Source organism: Cyclopterus lumpus, chromosome 18, assembly GCF_009769545.1.
Source record: "Cyclopterus lumpus isolate fCycLum1 chromosome 18, fCycLum1.pri, whole genome shotgun sequence".
NCBI classification, from domain to species: Eukaryota; Metazoa; Chordata; class Actinopteri; order Perciformes; family Cyclopteridae; genus Cyclopterus; species Cyclopterus lumpus.
The window spans coordinates 8,764,145-8,782,527 of NC_046983.1; the positions used below are offsets into that span (position 1 = coordinate 8,764,145).

Sequence of the window (18,383 nt, forward strand, 5' to 3'; positions counted from 1 at the left end):
ATCCTGTTGAATTGAAATGGTGGTAGCAAATTAACAAAAAATAAACAAACAAATATAAATCAAATACATAACAACAAACAACGTAATTCACAAAAGGAAACCAATTATAAGAGCAAAGGGCGACAAGAAAACATGAAATGCTGAAAACAAACGCTACTTTGTTGAAACATCTTTTGATCTTTCGCCTACAAAATCAGTCAAAATGTAAAAAGAAATGCTTGAAAAACAGAACATAATTCATTGAAACACAATCTGACTGTAATAATGGACATGAATAAATAAATGCCATTTAAGTAAAGTCTTTTTGTAATAACAGAACAATATATACACAATAGTCTAGTCGTCTCTTACGATAATAGCACACCTTTCCTACTAAATCTTGTTGCTGCGTTTTGATGCAGCACCAGACAACACACTCAGGGTGTGTCCAGTACAACCTGTGCTGCAAGGTGTTTGTACGAATGCAACAAAGGGTTGAAATGCCAACACACCCATCTGGGAATCTTAGGTGTGAACAGAGATGCAATAGACTTGAAAAGGTCAACCGCAAAATGTCTGTGGAACAAACGCGGTCTCCCAATTCCACACGCAAAACTGTTTCTAGTATATCTTAAGTACTACTGTATATAATAGAGAAAAAGAGACACAAGTAGCGTACAAGCAGAGAAAATGCAAAGCAATCTGTGCGTGTGCCGCTCGAAACTGGATGCGGAATATACAGTAATAGAGGAGGACGAAACAATAAATCCTTGAATTCTTGCACTTTTTCCACTGTATCTCTGCCTGCTCTCTCTCAGATGGAGGTGGACGAAGTGGTGTGTTTACCAAGGCTGTCCCGGGTCGCTGTGTGCGGTGGTACCCATGGCAACGAGCTGTCCGGGGTGTACTTGGTGAGAGAGCTGCTGAAGGTGAAGAAGGGAGTGATGGAGAAGGAAGAGGAGCAGGAGGAGGAGGAGCCTCTGTCAGTGTTGAAGGTGCTGTCGAACCCGCGAGCCATGCAGCAGTGCCGCAGATACGTCGACACCGACCTCAACCGCTGCTTCACTCACGCAACCCTCAAGTAAGGCGATGAGAGGGGACGCTGCTCGTGGTTACTGTTGTGATGATGATGCTCAGATTGTTTCTCTGTCTCCCAGTGGTCTCACTTCAGGCACTGTCCCCTACGAGATGATCAGATCCCGAGAACTGAACGCCATGCTGGGTCCCAAAGGACGTTCTGGGGCAGTAGATCTTGTTTGCGACCTCCACAACACCACTGCCAACATGGGCCTGTGCCTCATCGCGTACTCTGACTGCGACTGGATCTGCCTGCACATATTCAGACACCTGCAGGCAAGCGCCAACTGTTCCTGAGCACTCAAGTACAGTCCATTCACGCTGTATGTTTGAGGAACTTTACACTTAAATGGAGCAAAGAACTGATATAATCCCAGAAATCTAAAGTCAAGAGTGACTTCTCATTTTCAGAGGAAGATGCCAGATATACCAATGAGGTACATTCATTTTGAAGTCTCCAATAAAGAATCATATTCCCTCGATTCTGTGGGAAAGCATGGCTTCGGTGAGTTTTTCATATTTACAATAGGGCCAGTTTATTTAAAGCAACGAGCATGTTTGATAATCTACCATCTTTCTCATCTAAAATCCATTTTCTGCAGCCATGGAGATCGGCCCCCAGCCCCACGGTGTGGTGAGGTCAAACGTCTACACGGCAATGAAAGCTGGCGTGCAGCACATGCTCGATTGGGTTTGTTTCTTCAACTCAGGTACAATTTGAGTATTTTTGCTTCTCAAACTTTGTGCATCTTTTAAGCCCTTTTAGGTCTTGTTTTAAAACCCTTCTTTTATTATTAGGTACTCTTTTTGAAGGAGAATCTGTGGATGTGTTCACCATGATTAAACACATCGACTACCCAAGAGACAGTGAGACCCGCAACATCACAGCAGCCGTTCATCCTCACCTCCAGGTATGTCTGAAACCCTTGTCTAACCTATCCTGTAGCTTCAAGGACTACAAATAGGCCGATTTAAATGCAAGCCTATTATCTTGGTTTGAATAGTCCAGGGAGTGTATATAATTACAAGACCAACAATAAGAATATAAACTACTTAACACTAGTGGGCAGTTAAACAAATAATCCAAAAAATAACAAAGCCTTTTGACTTATAGTTGGTGTCAATCTATTGTGTGTACTTGGTGGCACTTTTATTTTCTACAATGAATATTCGACCATGCGCACACACAGTTGTGACGCATAACACAGGGTGGGGCCTCTTTGTGTAACGTAGTCATGAGACAGCATGACGTCCACAACATGGTTTTCATAACAGCAAGTAACCTGTAATTATCACCTGAACTCAAGCTATATTTACACTCTTCCTTCTCGTAAACAAGCCCATTCTGCACGAAGTACGCAGTGAAATAAACCAAAGAGCTAATAGAACGATCGCCACGCGAGTGTTTATCCGTTGCCCTGTACTGTTGTTGCTATGCATTGAAGATAATGTCAAATAGCCATAAAAGTCTTGTTTGAATGGGGAAATCAGTATTATGAGTGTTGACAGAAAGGATTAAGAAAAAGTGACTGTTGTGATGTGTTGATCACACTGCAACTGGCAGTGTGACGTTTCCAGTAGAAAACCGGAATAGGAACAGGTAGGTTCAGTTTAAAGTACAATAGTGTCTTTGTTATTGTCTGGGGCTGACACAAATAGCATTCTTGCCATAAATAGCCGGCTCTGTGAACTTCACATCGTAATTTATGCTGAAAATGTAACACACACGCTGATCGTATCGTATCCGGTGTTTGGCAGGAAATCCTGAGTCAGTGAAATTTGAATTGTCACTGTAGTTTCATGATTGTTAATCAGGACAAACAACCATGAAGGACCTTGAGGCCCGTGCGTGTGCGTGTGTGCGTGTGCGTGTGCGTGCGTGTGCGTGTGCGTGTGTGTGTGTGTGTCCACTACAGTAAACAGCTTGTTAGCACCTATTGTTTGTGGCCCGGCTGCTTTCAAACCTCACATATATACACACACACACACACACACACACACACACACACACACACACGTGGAGATTGAGTTGCAAACGTTACATCTCACAGGTGTTGCTCGTTAGCAATCAACCTAATTGACTGTCCCTCCACACAGGACCGAGATTTCTGCCCGCTCCACCCTGAAGACCCACTGTTCCAGACTTTCTCAGGGGAAACTCTGAGGTACAAGGGAAATGAACCTCTTTATCCTTTCTTCATCAATGAATGTGCTTATTACGAGAAGGGCATCGCACTGTCCCTGGCAAGAAAAAGGCGCGTGGTGATTCCCACAATCCGCGCGGGCAGACGGAGCAGGAACAAGCAGCTCACGTACAGGAATTGGCTTCAGAGGAAGAGGAGTGAGGATGGACTTTGAACTCACCTCGACATGATGAGACTGATGTGACTATGAAATAAATGTTACAAAAAGCTTTTATTGAAACAACAGCGGCTGATTGGAGAGAACACACACACACACACACACACACACGATATTTAAGTAATTAAATAGTAACGACAATTATTAACCGTTTAGGCTCACAACTGGAGAGTGAACAACACACCCACTGTACATTCACAACAAAGCACAGGCGTACGTGGATAATGGATTTCATATTTACACTACAGGGAATGCAGTGATGGAACAATTTCTTGAATTATAGGGTTGAATATGCAAGATACAATCTGACTGATGAGACCCATCAGACCACACATTTCATTTCACAGACATTCTTTAGTTTTTTAAATTTATAATTCATTTATATATCTGCAAACATATATCATAGTTTTTAGGATAATGTTTCTTTTCTAAAATAATATCTTTTTAGGATACTTCTTCAAAAAATAGAAATTCACAACTGACCACTCCAGCAATATTATTCAGGATTTGTTAAAAATAATCTAAATGCAAAGTAATACTGTCGTTTATCACAATATGGACTTTAATTTACATTCTTAATGCTTAACAGGGAAACACTGTTTCCCTGAAATCCTGTTGAATTGAAATGGTGGTAGCAAATTAACAAAAAATAAACAAACAAATATAAATCAAATACATAACAACAAACAACGTAATTCACAAAAGGAAACCAATTATAAGAGCAAAGGGCGACAAGAAAACATGAAATGCTGAAAACAAACGCTACTTTGTTGAAACATCTTTTGATCTTTCGCCTACAAAATCAGTCAAAATGTAAAAAGAAATGCTTGAAAAACAGAACATAATTCATTGAAACACAATCTGACTGTAATAATGGACATGAATAAATAAATGCCATTTAAGTAAAGTCTTTTTGTAATAACAGAACAATATATACACAATAGTCTAGTCGTCTCTTACGATAATAGCACACCTTTCCTACTAAATCTTGTTGCTGCGTTTTGATGCAGCACCAGACAACACACTCAGGGTGTGTCCAGTACAACCTGTGCTGCAAGGTGTTTGTACGAATGCAACAAAGGGTTGAAATGCCAACACACCCATCTGGGAATCTTAGGTGTGAACAGAGATGCAATAGACTTGAAAAGGTCAACCGCAAAATGTCTGTGGAACAAACGCGGTCTCCCAATTCCACACGCAAAACTGTTTCTAGTATATCTTAAGTACTACTGTATATAATAGAGAAAAAGAGACACAAGTAGCGTACAAGCAGAGAAAATGCAAAGCAATCTGTGCGTGTGCCGCTCGAAACTGGATGCGGAATATACAGTAATAGAGGAGGACGAAACAATAAATCCTTGAATTCTTGCACTTTTTCCACTGTATCTCTGCCTGCTCTCTCTCAGATGGAGGTGGACGAAGTGGTGTGTTTACCAAGGCTGTCCCGGGTCGCTGTGTGCGGTGGTACCCATGGCAACGAGCTGTCCGGGGTGTACTTGGTGAGAGAGCTGCTGAAGGTGAAGAAGGGAGTGATGGAGAAGGAAGAGGAGCAGGAGGAGGAGGAGCCTCTGTCAGTGTTGAAGGTGCTGTCGAACCCGCGAGCCATGCAGCAGTGCCGCAGATACGTCGACACCGACCTCAACCGCTGCTTCACTCACGCAACCCTCAAGTAAGGCGATGAGAGGGGACGCTGCTCGTGGTTACTGTTGTGATGATGATGCTCAGATTGTTTCTCTGTCTCCCAGTGGTCTCACTTCAGGCACTGTCCCCTACGAGATGATCAGATCCCGAGAACTGAACGCCATGCTGGGTCCCAAAGGACGTTCTGGGGCAGTAGATCTTGTTTGCGACCTCCACAACACCACTGCCAACATGGGCCTGTGCCTCATCGCGTACTCTGACTGCGACTGGATCTGCCTGCACATATTCAGACACCTGCAGGCAAGCGCCAACTGTTCCTGAGCACTCAAGTACAGTCCATTCACGCTGTATGTTTGAGGAACTTTACACTTAAATGGAGCAAAGAACTGATATAATCCCAGAAATCTAAAGTCAAGAGTGACTTCTCATTTTCAGAGGAAGATGCCAGATATACCAATGAGGTACATTCATTTTGAAGTCTCCAATAAAGAATCATATTCCCTCGATTCTGTGGGAAAGCATGGCTTCGGTGAGTTTTTCATATTTACAATAGGGCCAGTTTATTTAAAGCAACGAGCATGTTTGATAATCTACCATCTTTCTCATCTAAAATCCATTTTCTGCAGCCATGGAGATCGGCCCCCAGCCCCACGGTGTGGCGAGGTCAACCGTCTACACGGCAATGAAAGCTGGCGTGCAGCACATGCTCGATTGGGTTTGTTTCTTCAACTCAGGTACAATTTGAGTATTTTTGCTTCGCAAACTTTGTGCATCTTTTAAGCCCTTTTAGGTCTTGTTTTAAAACCCTTCTTTTATTATTAGGTACTCTTTTTGAAGGAGAATCTGTGGATGTGTTCACCATGATTAAACACATCGACTACCCAAGAGACAGTGAGACCCGCAACATCACAGCAGCCGTTCATCCTCACCTCCAGGTATGTCTGAAACCCTTGTCTAACCTATCCTGTAGCTTCAAGGACTACAAATAGGCCGATTTAAATGCAAGCCTATTATCTTGGTTTGAATAGTCCAGGGAGTGTATATAATTACAAGACCAACAATAAGAATATAAACTACTTAACACTAGTGGGCAGTTAAACAAATAATCCAAAAAATAACAAAGCCTTTTGACTTATAGTTGGTGTCAATCTATTGTGTGTACTTGGTGGCACTTTTATTTTCTACAATGAAAATTCGACCATGCGCACACACCGTTGTGAAGCATAACACAGGGTGGGGCCTCTTTGTGTAACGTAGTCATGAGACAGCATGACGTCCACAACATGGTTTTCATAACAGCAAGTAACCTGTAATTATCACCTGAACTCAAGCTATATTTACACTCTTCCTTCTCGTAAACAAGCCCATTCTGCACGAAGTACGCAGTGAAATAAACCAAAGAGCTAATAGAACGATCGCCACGCGAGTGTTTATCCGTTGCCCTGTACTGTTGTTGCTATGCATTGAAGATAATGTCAAATAGCCATAAAAGTCTTGTTTGAATGGGGAAATCAGTATTATGAGTGTTGACAGAAAGGATTAAGAAAAAGTGACTGTTGTGATGTGTTGATCACACTGCAACTGGCAGTGTGACGTTTCCAGTAGAAAACCGGAATAGGAACAGGTAGGTTCAGTTTAAAGTACAATAGTGTCTTTGTTATTGTCTGGGGCTGACACAAATAGCATTCTTGCCATAAATAGCCGGCTCTGTGAACTTCACATCGTAATTTATGCTGAAAATGTAACACACACGCTGATCGTATCGTATCCGGTGTTTGGCAGGAAATCCTGAGTCAGTGAAATTTGAATTGTCACTGTAGTGTCATAATTGTTAATCAGGACAAACAACCATGAAGGACCTTGAGGCCCGTGCGTGTGCGTGTGTGCGTGTGCGTGTGCGTGCGTGTGTGTGTGTGTGTCCACTACAGTAAACAGCTTGTTAGCACCTATTGTTTGTGGCCCGGCTGCTTTCAAACCTCACATATATACACACACACACACACACACACACACACACACACACACACACACGTGGAGATTGAGTTGCAAACGTTACATCTCACAGGTGTTGCTCGTTAGCAATCAACCTAATTGACTGTCCCTCCACACAGGACCGAGATTTCTGCCCGCTCCACCCTGAAGACCCACTGTTCCAGACTTTCTCAGGGGAAACTCTGAGGTACAAGGGAAATGAACCTCTTTATCCTTTCTTCATCAATGAATGTGCTTATTACGAGAAGGGCATCGCACTGTCCCTGGCAAGAAAAAGGCGCGTGGTGATTCCCACAATCCGGGTGCAGACGGAGCAGGAACAAGCAGCTCACGTACAGGAATTGGCTTCAGAGGAAGAGGAGTGAGGATGGACTTTGAACTCACCTCGACATGATGAGACTGATGTGACTATGAAATAAATGTTACAAAAAGCTTTTATTGAAACAACAGCGGCTGATTGGAGAGAACACACACACACACACACACACACACACGATATTTAAGTAATTAAATAGTAACGACAATTATTAACCGTTTAGGCTCACAACTGGAGAGTGAACAACACACCCACTGTACATTCACAACAAAGCACAGGCGTACGTGGATAATGGATTTCATATTTACACTACAGGGAATTCAGTGATGGAACAATTTCTTGAATTATAGGGTTGAATATGCAAGATACAATCTGACTGATGAGACCCATCAGACCACACATTTCATTTCACAGACATTCTTTAGTTTTTTAAATTTATAATTCATTTATATATCTGCAAACATATATCATAGTTTTTAGGATAATGTTTCTTTTCTAAAATAATATCTTTTTAGGATACTTCTTCAAAAAATAGAAATTCACAACTGACCACTCCAGCAATATTATTCAGGATTTGTTAAAAATAATCTAAATGCAAAGTAATACTGTCGTTTATCACAATATGGACTTTAATTTACATTCTTAATGCTTAACAGGGAAACACTGTTTCCCTGAAATCCTGTTGAATTGAAATGGTGGTAGCAAATTAACAAAAAATAAACAAACAAATATAAATCAAATACATAACAACAAACAACGTAATTCACAAAAGGAAACCAATTATAAGAGCAAAGGGCGACAAGAAAACATGAAATGCTGAAAACAAACGCTACTTTGTTGAAACATCTTTTGATCTTTCGCCTACAAAATCAGTCAAAATGTAAAAAGAAATGCTTGAAAAACAGAACATAATTCATTGAAACACAATCTGACTGTAATAATGGACATGAATAAATAAATGCCATTTAAGTAAAGTCTTTTTGTAATAACAGAACAATATATACACAATAGTCTAGTCGTCTCTTACGATAATAGCACACCTTTCCTACTAAATCTTGTTGCTGCGTTTTGATGCAGCACCAGACAACACACTCAGGGTGTGTCCAGTACAACCTGTGCTGCAAGGTGTTTGTACGAATGCAACAAAGGGTTGAAATGCCAACACACCCATCTGGGAATCTTAGGTGTGAACAGAGATGCAATAGACTTGAAAAGGTCAACCGCAAAATGTCTGTGGAACAAACGCGGTCTCCCAATTCCACACGCAAAACTGTTTCTAGTATATCTTAAGTGTATATAACTGTATATAATAGGCCCTTTTCACAGCAACCATTTTGACATGTCATAGCAGCGTAAACATTGCTACAAGTAGTCGTTGTACCAATTGAAGAGATGCGTCTTAAAATATTTTTTAACTTCTGAAAAAACAATTAAAAAGAGTCACCAATTTGATGACATGTTTTTGATGTCAACAGTTAACCAGTGGCTTTTAAACTATACTGCTCATGTTTCTTGTCCCGTCAAAATGACTTTTTAAGCGATGTTGCTGCATTCCTAAATGTCAGAAATCCCTTTGGCGAGTACTGTGTTTACCATATCATCGTTTTCACTGAAAGCACTACATATAAAAAGGAACTGGGACACAGCTAATGCTTTCCAGCTTGATGTTAAGTTACTCTTTCGCAAACATATGTTGCGCAATACACATCTTTCTGGTTGACCTTTTTCAAACCAATTCTGTACCCCGTAGAGAGATAGAAATTGGATATTTTAATGCAGCAGATAGGATCATAACTACATGCACTTACTCCACCCGAGGGCAAAACTGTACAGATTAACCAACATCCCCGTTCCTCAGAGATCATTAAAAAACGTGTCTTGGTGACAGAGGAAGGTGTACATCTAAACAGGGCAGAGCTCAGCCTATGCCACCCGGTAGGCGCTCATGCGGTAGTAGTTTTGACTGTGACTACGTGCCGCCCACACAAGCAGAGCAGCTGCCATCATGTGGAGCGGCGAGGAAATGAGGGCCAAGTAGAGGGACCAGCCCAGAGAGCCATCCACCTTATCAGGCAGCATCGACACCCTGTGGAGCAGGTCCATCCCAGCCAGGTAGCAGCACACAGTGGCTAAGGTGCAGAGGCCTGCAGGGCAAAACAATTGGTAATCAATTTTGTTTTGTTTTTGCAATAAAAACCAAAATGTTGATCTGAAAGACACAAACACTCCTCAAAGCTGATTATCAAAGCATCGACGACAGATGCACCATGTAAACATGTCAATTGCATAGTATAGTCTGTGTACACAGCTTGATTGTCTAGTTGTGGAATTTGACATAATGAGGCCCAGTGACTAGCTTCATGGCAATGTTGGTCTGTCGGTCCACCACGCATTGACTTTGCATGGGATCTACTCGCAACATTGTATTATATTCATCATGTCGTCCCAATGTATTTTAGACATTTCTGATAACAATAAGCAAAGCAACCTTTAGACTTTTGATTTTCTGTATGTTAATGCATGAATGTAATATTTAGAATGAAACTATATAAATTCTGTTTTGGACATGTGTTCATTTCAGAAGATACTTTTTTTTGTAGCCAATACTTCTCCTGTTAATTAACCATTTAGGTGATCCATACAAAGCTACTGGCAAGTGGTTTCATGCAGCTGAACAGGTCTTACCAGCCAGCAGGTGAAGTATTCCAATGCCGAGTGTTGGGGAGAGGCTTCGGCAGAGGCAAGCACAGAACCCAGTCAGGCCTGCCAACACCACCAGACCCAAAGACACCAGTGGGAGCAGAAACTGGCTCCTCCACAAATCTATGCAGACATGCACACAGACATAGAAAGGTATGGGTCTGTGGGCTTCAGTCACTACGGGATTCATTTACTCACCTTATGTATGACAGAGGAACCAGCCCTGATGGTACATGTATCATTCAACATCCCATAATTATCATAATTAATGAAATATGGAGAGAATCAGATGAATTTAGTTTTTACATCTTATTGCAATTTACAACATTCAGCCCACTGTTCCTAAATGCTTTGTATGGGTGAAATGCAGAGGTCAAATTTCATATATGCACATGTACGTATATTTATTATTGTAATAAAGTTTTCTGAAGTTTTAATAAGGGTGTTGGTGACTGAACTTACAGGTGCGCAGCATGTCCTCTCCACTGTTGTGGTTGCCTGGTTCTTTATACTTGGGAGTGAACTGCTGAGATAGAGTGAAGCTTCGGCACTCCAGCATCATCTTGGCATCTGAAAGAGTTTTTTTTTTTTTACAGTAGGCAAAGAACCAGTGTCTGAGCATTTACATCACTTCAAGTCACATGCACATTAATACTTGTGTGTATTTTCTACCTTCCGTGGGCTACTGCAGATGAATAAAGCCAATTTACAGTCACAGAATGTTCTGAGAGATTCAAAATACACAAGAAAGGTTTTATACTGAACATTAACCTGTTAACCGAGTACATTATTCATATTGTGTGTGTATAATAAGAAACTCCCCTGCTTTAACTATTAAAGGAAACAAGATGAGAAATAACCAATTACTTAATTGATATCTGATGATAACAGATGATTTCCATGGCCACAAGATGGAGGACCCTTCATACTGTCATAATGTCAGATTTCAGTACATTTCCCTAAAAAAAAACAAAAAAAAACTGCAATTAACCACATTCTGCAGACGGGAATGCTGTGGCGTAAACCGGAGTCTTTGTGTGGCCCCTGGGCAGCTGTCTGCTTTGCCCCGTGGATAACCCTCATGATCATGAGACAGATCTGTTTAGTTGTGCGACTCCATAATAATGCTACTTGTCATGCATTTATAATAACCACAATGACACACGAGGTGCACAAAGTGGCTCGTATGCAATCCAAGGAATTCGGGGAACGAGCCACACCTGGTGTCATCTACCTGAGACAAGGCGGGGCTCGTGGTTAAGATAGAGCTGTGACCTGAGGACAAAAACAGGCTCGTCTGTGTATGTAATTGTCATATTGCGCCTTAGGTCGGAGAACATACCTCGCTCTTTGTGCCAGTGAGCGTTGGTAGGAACGAGCACGCAACGCCACCAGAGGCCCACAGTCCCGTTGAGGCGGAATAAGGTGTCGCTGTAGGTTTTCTCATCAAACTCCCCGTCCATGAACTCCTCGTACAGTGAGCGCAGCTCGGACACGTTGGCCTCTCCGCGCACGGTGGGGCTGCTGTACTGGTACCAGTGCTGCGTCCCGACGGCCACCGATAGATACACGGTGGCCAGTATGCTCAGCACACAGGCGATGACCAGAGCTGTAGCGTAGCGGTTGTCGACCATTGTTCACTGAGCCAGAGACGCGTCCAAAGGGATTACGTTGATGCCGGTGGTCGAGTCGTCGTCACTCGTCAATGTGGTCAATCTTGTATTGCTTTCTGTCACGCGCACTCGTATCCAAGTCACTCTGGCATGGTGCAATAACCCGAGCAACAGCTAACGACAACCTTTTGTTTTATTCACCGACACTCATCTTCTGTGCTGTCTTAACAGACCGCGTCAGCAGCCCTGCAGGCCGGCTCGGATGCGCCATCTGTTCCCATGTCCCACTTCCACAGATGGCCGGGGTGGCCCGACGCTGCGACTAACCCACTAACGTTAGTCCGGGACAACCACCCCCAGTCTTCACAAAGGACGGTCAAACAGCACTGTTTTTTTTTTTAGGATGGGCTACATTATTCGAGCATGGAAATGCAAATTGCATGGGTCTATTTTGGACCGCGGTGTAAAGTCGGGTGCACCCGGGGATAATAAGAGTTGCGATACGTTAATCCATGTTCTCCTCTTCCGGTTCCGCTGATGAGCAGTACACATAACCTTCAAGTCTCAGTCAGGACGCTTGTTTGTCTCTCTATTTTTTTTTTTTTTCGTCAACGTTACTGAGAGAGCACTGAAACACAAGAGATGACGAGATAGCATTATCGTAATGAAAAAATAAAAGTCTTCAAAGAATATATAATTAATTAATTAATTAATCATAGGACTGCAACTTGCTGTAATGATTAATGTGGTGGCTTAATTGTTTGGTCCGTAACTGAAGGAAAACAAAGGTTATAAAAGCCCACTTCAGATGCTTTATTTATTATTAGACAAAGTAAAGAAATGTGTATTTTAATTTAAGACCAGAACCATAACATGTTTGGCCTCTTTCCGGGAACAAGGACTTAAAAATGATTTTTAAAAAAACGATCAACTGACCAATTGACGTCTGCTCAGCTGTAGAAGCGGTTTTTAAAACTATTTGTAGCGTGTTGAGCTATTTATGGCAATTAAAGGCATTTTAATATATATATATATACAGTGCATCCGGAAAGTATTCACAGCGCTTCACTTTTTCCACATTTTGTTATGTTACAGCCTTATTCCAAAATGGATTAAATTCATTATTTTCCTCAACATTCTACACACAACAACCCATAATGACAAAGTGAAAACTGTCTTTTGCAAATTTTTGCAAATCTATTAAAAATAAAGAACGAAAACATAACATGTACATAAGTATTCACAGCCTTTGCCGTGACACTCAAAATGTAGCTCAGGTGCATCCTGTTTCCACTGATCATCCTTGAGATGTTTCTCCAACTTGATTGGAGTCCACTTGTGCTAAATTCAGTTGATTGGACATGATTTAGAAAGACACACACCTGTCTATATAAGGTACCACAGTTGACAGTGCATATCAGAACATAAACCAAGCCATGAAGTCCAAGGAATTATCTGTAGACCTCCGAGACAGAATTGTATTCAGGCACAGATCTGGTGAAGGGTACAAAAAAATGTCTGCAGCATTGAAAGTCCTAATGAGCACAGTGGCCTCCATCATCTGGAAATGGAAGAAGTTTGGAACCACCAGGACTCTTCCTAGAGTTGGACGCCCAGCCAGACTGAGCGATCGGGGGAGAAGGGCCTTAGTCAGGGAGGTGACCAGGAACCCGATGGTCACTCTGACAGAGCTCCAGTGTTGTTCAATGAAGAGAGGAGAACCTTCCAGAAGGACAACCATCACTGCAGCACTCCACAAATCAGGCCTGTTTGGTAGAGTGGCCAGACAGAAGCCACTCCTCAGTAAAAAGCACACGACAGCTCGCCTGGAGTTTGCAAAAAGGCACCTGAAGGACTCTCAGACCATGAGAAACAAAATTCTCTGGTCTGATGAAACAAAGATTGAACTCTTTGGCCTGAATGCCAAGCGTCATGTCTGGAGGAAACCAGGCACTGCTCATCACCTCGCCAATACCATCCCTACAGTGAAGCATGGTGGTGGCAGCATCATGCTGTGGGGATGTTTTTCAGCAGGAGGAACTGGGAGACTAGTCAGGATTGAGGGAAAGAAGAATGCAGCAATGTACAGAGACATCCTGGATGAAAACATGCTCCAGAGCACTCTGGACCTCAGACTGGGGCGACGGTTCATCTTCCAACAGGACAACGACCCGAAGCACACAGCCAAGATAACAAAGGAGTGGCTTCGGGACAACTCTGTGAATGTCCTTGAGTGGCCCAGCCAGAGCCCTGACTTGAACCCGATTGAACATCTCTGGAGAAATCTGAAACTGGCTGTGCACCGACGCTGCCCATCCAACCTGATGGAACTTGAGAGGTTCTGCAAAGAAGAATGAGAGAAACTGCCCAGAAATAGGTGTGCCGAGCCTGTGGAATCATACCCAAGAAGACTTGAGGCTGTAATTGCTGCCAAAGGTGCTTCAACAAAGTATTGAGCAAAGGCTGTGAATACTTATGTACATGTTATGTTTTCGTTCTTTATTTTTAATAAATTTGCAAAAAAGTTTTCACTTTGTCATTATGGGTTATTGTGTGTGTGTAGAATGTTGAGGAAAATAATGAATTTAATCAATTTTGGAATAAGGCTGTAACATAACAAAATGTGTAAAAAGTGAAGCGCTGTGAATATATTATTATTTTATTTGTTTATTTGATAAGGGACAGTGCACATTAATATAAACATTTCTGTAAATGTGCCAGAGTTAGCCAAGAGGCTATTTTTCATCTGTAGTCCCTGTGTGTGTGTGTGTGTGTGTGTGTATATATATATATATATATATATATATATATATAATTTCCTCTTCCAGAGCCTTGGTCAAACAATCTAAACTTCAGCTCACAAATAAAAAGTGGAATTCTTAGGCAATAAAACAACCCCTTGTCCAATACATTATAAGCAGGGCTATAGCCAGGATTGTAGAAGTCCAAGGTCTCCAAATACTCTCCATCCATCCTCAGAAATTCCAGACCATTATTAAAATAATGAATTGTATTTAATATAAACAGTATTTCCCAAAACAAAGCTGGAAATGCTGTTTAAAATGTTAAATAAATTATATATCATTTGAAAAATACTTAAATCAGCCAATTAAAACTCTAATGTGTAATATTTGACTGCAGAATTCCACCAGTTTGCTAAAACTCCCAAATAGCTGCCACAGCCTCCCTTGGTCTGGTATAACCATTATGTAGTGTTATCAAACTCAGACAGATATTGCTCAGTTTATAGGCATTATTGAGACTGTGTATTGCCTTTATGAGTTATATATACACTTGTGTTACTGCTTTATTATGAGTTAGTGTGATGTTGCAAAGACTCACGTTAGTTTCAAGTTATTCACATTATTAATTAATTAAAAATGGACTTAAAAATGGAATTGTACTGTAATTGTGTGGTCATATTGTGAAAGTCATGCACCATTATTTATTCTGTAATAAAGACCACTGCAGCATGGTTTGTTCCTTTAAAGTGTGTTTATTGCCTCTAAGAAAACAGAAGTGGCTTCTTTGTCAATTTTCAAAGGAGAACTTTAGAAATAATAAGTGAATAGCAAGTTTCTGAGAAGATGTAAAAACAAAAATGATTATCTTAAAGTGGTAGCTTTTAGTCTTTCACAACCTACATGTCTATTAAAATGCTTCTTATTTGTGAGAACTATTTCTAAAAATGAACAATGGGTGCTGCTGGTGTTAATAACAACGTGTCTGGTGGTGTTTGAATAGATAAAAGAATCTCATAGGCAAGTACACTTTGCACCCCTCCCAGTTCTCTTTCTTAACAAACCTGATTCACTGACACACCAACAGCTGAGGCTCATTGTAAGACATTAATCATTTCCTGATAAACTTCACACCAAATTTGCAAAGCATCAAACGAGAGATGATTTAAATTCTTCAAATACTTTTATTCTGATCATTGTAAAGTTTCTAAAAAAATATTGTACAAACATTTAGAAATCTCACAGAATTCAGCTATGCATGAATACATAAATACACCTTGAATAAATAAAACAAATTGACTGCAATGTTTTGACATATATACCGTATATATCATGATGATAACACTCTAGGCCTATTTGGTTCACGGTTGGTTCCACGACTCATGATGACCTGCAGTGTTGTTCCTTTAATTATTGATAGAACCCATTTTTTTTGTACATTGGCTTAATGGTATTGTATGTGGCTTATTAGTCTTGCTGTGTCGTTCTCTGGTCTCTGGACCCTGGATATTCCCACGCAGATAGTAATTTTATCTGACGCTGTACAAGATTTAAGATTAAGATTGACGCCAACCTAATCCACTGTCATAAATATGTTCCGTAATTTCAAAATAAAATGTGATAGTAAGTATATCTGACACTGTACAAGACTTCTTCGACAAGAATCAAGAAGTCATTTTTCATGCCAGTGATGGCAGTCATGCAATAATAACAATTCAAACAGTAATCAGCAATGACGCTATTGCTGGCTTGACAGGATCCATGACATCAGCACAAGGAAGGATGCAGTGATGAGACTGATGTTGTGGCTTACTCCACTTGAAACCTCTGTAAAGGTTGAGAAAAGAAAACAAGACATTGCTTTAAAAAATAAAATATATAAATATTTTTTAAAAAGTAGTAGTATTCAATATTGCTTACGTGTGCCATCCACAGAAATGGAGTTGATATCAATGTTGAAGGCTGTGATGCTTGAAGCTGCTGAAACCACAACTTTTTGAATCTGAGTGCCATTAGGAGCAGATGTTGATGAAAATCTAATGAGTGAGTTTTGGATGATTGATCCATTACTGCAAAAGGAATTAAGAAATATGATATTATTTCATTCGTGAAAATTCATGATAAGTGAATTTATTTTATCATCATAACATAAACAAATTACCTGAATGAAATCACACGGATGTTGCGGAACGAAGGAAAAGCTTCTTTGAGTAAAGGTCCAAGCTGCAGAAATACAAACAAATCATTTGTTACTACATTTAATTAAATTGCTTGTGTTTCGTTACTTGTGCCATATCTTTTTTTTTATTCACCTACAACTGCCGGTAGTAACACTATTCCAATGTTTTCAATGACTACCAGATAATGTATCTGTGTCCTATTTACTGTAAATTAAATAGTTTTTAATTTGAAAAATCAACACCAGGAATAAAATGCCACTTATTTGCTGTCAATTTTGAAACGGGAAACAATCTATCATCTAATACTTACTCTTGACTCAATCAATGCGGCTCGACTTTGAAACGCTGCAGATGATGGATCCAGCAAATCACTTGTAAATGTCTCTCCTTGAGATCTGAAAGTCAATAGCCTTGTTATGACTGTTTCAGCAGTTGTAGTGGTAACTGTAGTTGCAACACTGGCAGCTGTAGTTGCAGCACTGGCAGCTGTAGTTGCAGCACTGGCAGCTGTAGTTGCAGCAATGTTGGGGGATGTAGTTGTCGAATTTAATGTAGTTGTTTCTTCAGTAAAAAAAAAATAAAAGATGGAATAAATGAATAATAGTAGCCAGAGTGCCTTCTATTGAACAAACAAACACATGAGTATATGTTTGCTAAGTCACAGTTAATGTCACAGTGGACTTTATGGTAGTTATGATTTTGAATGCTCATTGTCAAACCAGCAATTTGTAAAAAAAAAGAAAAAGAGATCAGCACAGGACACACACCAACTCACAGACTCTGATAGATGAATTACAAATTACATGGGATATATTTCTGTACGTTAACAAATTCAGGATTAGTGTATACTTACGAAGTACAGTGACGGAAGCGGCAACAACAGTGACGTTAAAGGTACTGTTGGACACAGCGTCTACTAAGGTTTTGGAAACATCTGCAGCCTTTGGGATTTCTTGAGTCGAATTAGTTTGAGTGAAAACAAGCCCGACCTTTGCATTAGTCAGACCGGCTCGTGTTGCGTTGGCAGCTTGGCTGCATCATGAAAGAAAATAAATATATCAAATTATATTAACATTAAAAACGTATAAATGTATGTATATGTGTAATATTACATTGTTGTGTCATTATAACATTTAAACATTGTTAATAAAGTTACCTGAACTCAATCACATAACTGTAGGTGAAAACGTTGCCATATTGTTTACGGAAGATGACATTATACTTTAGGAATAAAGAAAATAGAAAAAACAATGTTAAAATAAGGTATTCTCCAAATTAAATGAAAAACTGCAAAAGCAGCAAATAAAAAAAATAATGAGAGTGAGTACTAACCACAGCTACGACTCTTCGCTCAAGACCAATGAATTGCGAGCTATTTTTGTTATTGAGTTCTTCTGAAAATTGTTCATCCAAGTCTGTTGAGAGGATCACAACTGTGGGAGCTTCAACAGTTGTTGTGGGTGCTGGAGCTGTTGCCGGTGCGAGGGTTGTTGTGGGTGCCGGAGTTGTTGTCGCTGCAAGGGTTGTTGTTGGTGCGGGAGTTGTTGTCGCTGCGAGGGTAGTTGTGGGTGCGGGAGTTGTTGCCGGTGCGAGGGTTGTTGTGGGTGCCGGAGTTGTCGCTGCGAGGGTTGTTGTTGGTGCGGGAGTTGTTGTCGGTGCGAGGGTTGTTGTGGGTGCGGGAGTTGTTGTTGGTGCGGGAGTTGTTGCCGGTGCGAGGGTTGTTGTCGCTGCGAGGGTTGTTGTTGGTGCGGGAGTTGTTGTCGCTGCGAGGGTTGTTGTTGGT

The 18,383-nt window shown here is 40.8% G+C and overlaps 3 protein-coding genes across 3 annotated transcripts; 2 read left to right on the forward strand and 1 right to left on the reverse strand.

Moving 5' to 3' along the window:
• Positions 1 to 373: 373 nt before the first annotated feature.
• On the forward strand, positions 374 to 3,462 carry LOC117747629 (N-acyl-aromatic-L-amino acid amidohydrolase (carboxylate-forming) B-like). The gene is given in 8 exon segments (XM_034557010.1): positions 374 to 683; positions 798 to 1,060; positions 1,137 to 1,332; positions 1,468 to 1,561; positions 1,659 to 1,766; positions 1,855 to 1,967; positions 3,154 to 3,339; positions 3,342 to 3,462. Coding segments are annotated over 7 exon segments (1,020 nt in total). The 5' UTR covers positions 374 to 683; the 3' UTR covers positions 3,402 to 3,462.
• Positions 3,463 to 4,399: 937 nt separating this feature from the next.
• On the forward strand, positions 4,400 to 7,489 carry LOC117747631 (N-acyl-aromatic-L-amino acid amidohydrolase (carboxylate-forming) B-like). Its single transcript, XM_034557013.1, has 7 exons — positions 4,400 to 4,709; positions 4,824 to 5,086; positions 5,163 to 5,358; positions 5,494 to 5,587; positions 5,685 to 5,792; positions 5,881 to 5,993; positions 7,170 to 7,489. Exons 2-7 carry the CDS (start codon positions 4,824 to 4,826, stop codon positions 7,413 to 7,415), a joined length of 1,020 nt encoding a protein of 339 aa, XP_034412904.1. The 5' UTR covers positions 4,400 to 4,709; the 3' UTR covers positions 7,416 to 7,489.
• Positions 7,468 to 12,206, reverse strand: LOC117747632 (claudin domain-containing protein 1-like). Its single transcript, XM_034557014.1, has 4 exons — positions 11,409 to 12,206; positions 10,529 to 10,636; positions 10,052 to 10,189; positions 7,468 to 9,510 (listed from the first exon to the last, which is right to left on the reverse strand). The coding sequence occupies exons 1-4, from the start codon at positions 11,698 to 11,700 to the stop codon at positions 9,290 to 9,292; spliced, it is 759 nt and encodes a 252-aa protein (XP_034412905.1). The 5' UTR covers positions 11,701 to 12,206; the 3' UTR covers positions 7,468 to 9,289.
• Between the last annotated feature and the right edge of the window lie 6,177 nt (positions 12,207 to 18,383).

Bases quoted from the DNA above. Each gene is read 5' to 3' on its own strand.
- LOC117747631 (XM_034557013.1), top strand. From the start codon at position 4,824: ATGGAGGTGGACGAAGTGGTGTGTTTACCAAGGCTGTCCCGGGTCGCT. The intron at 5,588-5,684 runs GTGAGTTTTTCA...CATTTTCTGCAG, and splicing joins TGTGGGAAAGCATGGCTTCG to CCATGGAGATCGGCCCCCAG. The intron at 5,793-5,880 runs GTACAATTTGAG...TTTTATTATTAG, and splicing joins GGTTTGTTTCTTCAACTCAG to GTACTCTTTTTGAAGGAGAA.
- LOC117747632 (XM_034557014.1), bottom strand. From the start codon at position 11,700: ATGGTCGACAACCGCTACGCTACAGCTCTGGTCATCGCCTGTGTGCTG. The intron at 10,637-11,408 runs GTATGTTCTCCG...AAACTCTTTCAG, and splicing joins TCACTGGCACAAAGAGCGAG to ATGCCAAGATGATGCTGGAG. The intron at 9,511-10,051 runs GTAAGACCTGTT...TTTGCCCTGCAG, and splicing joins AATACTTCACCTGCTGGCTG to GCCTCTGCACCTTAGCCACT.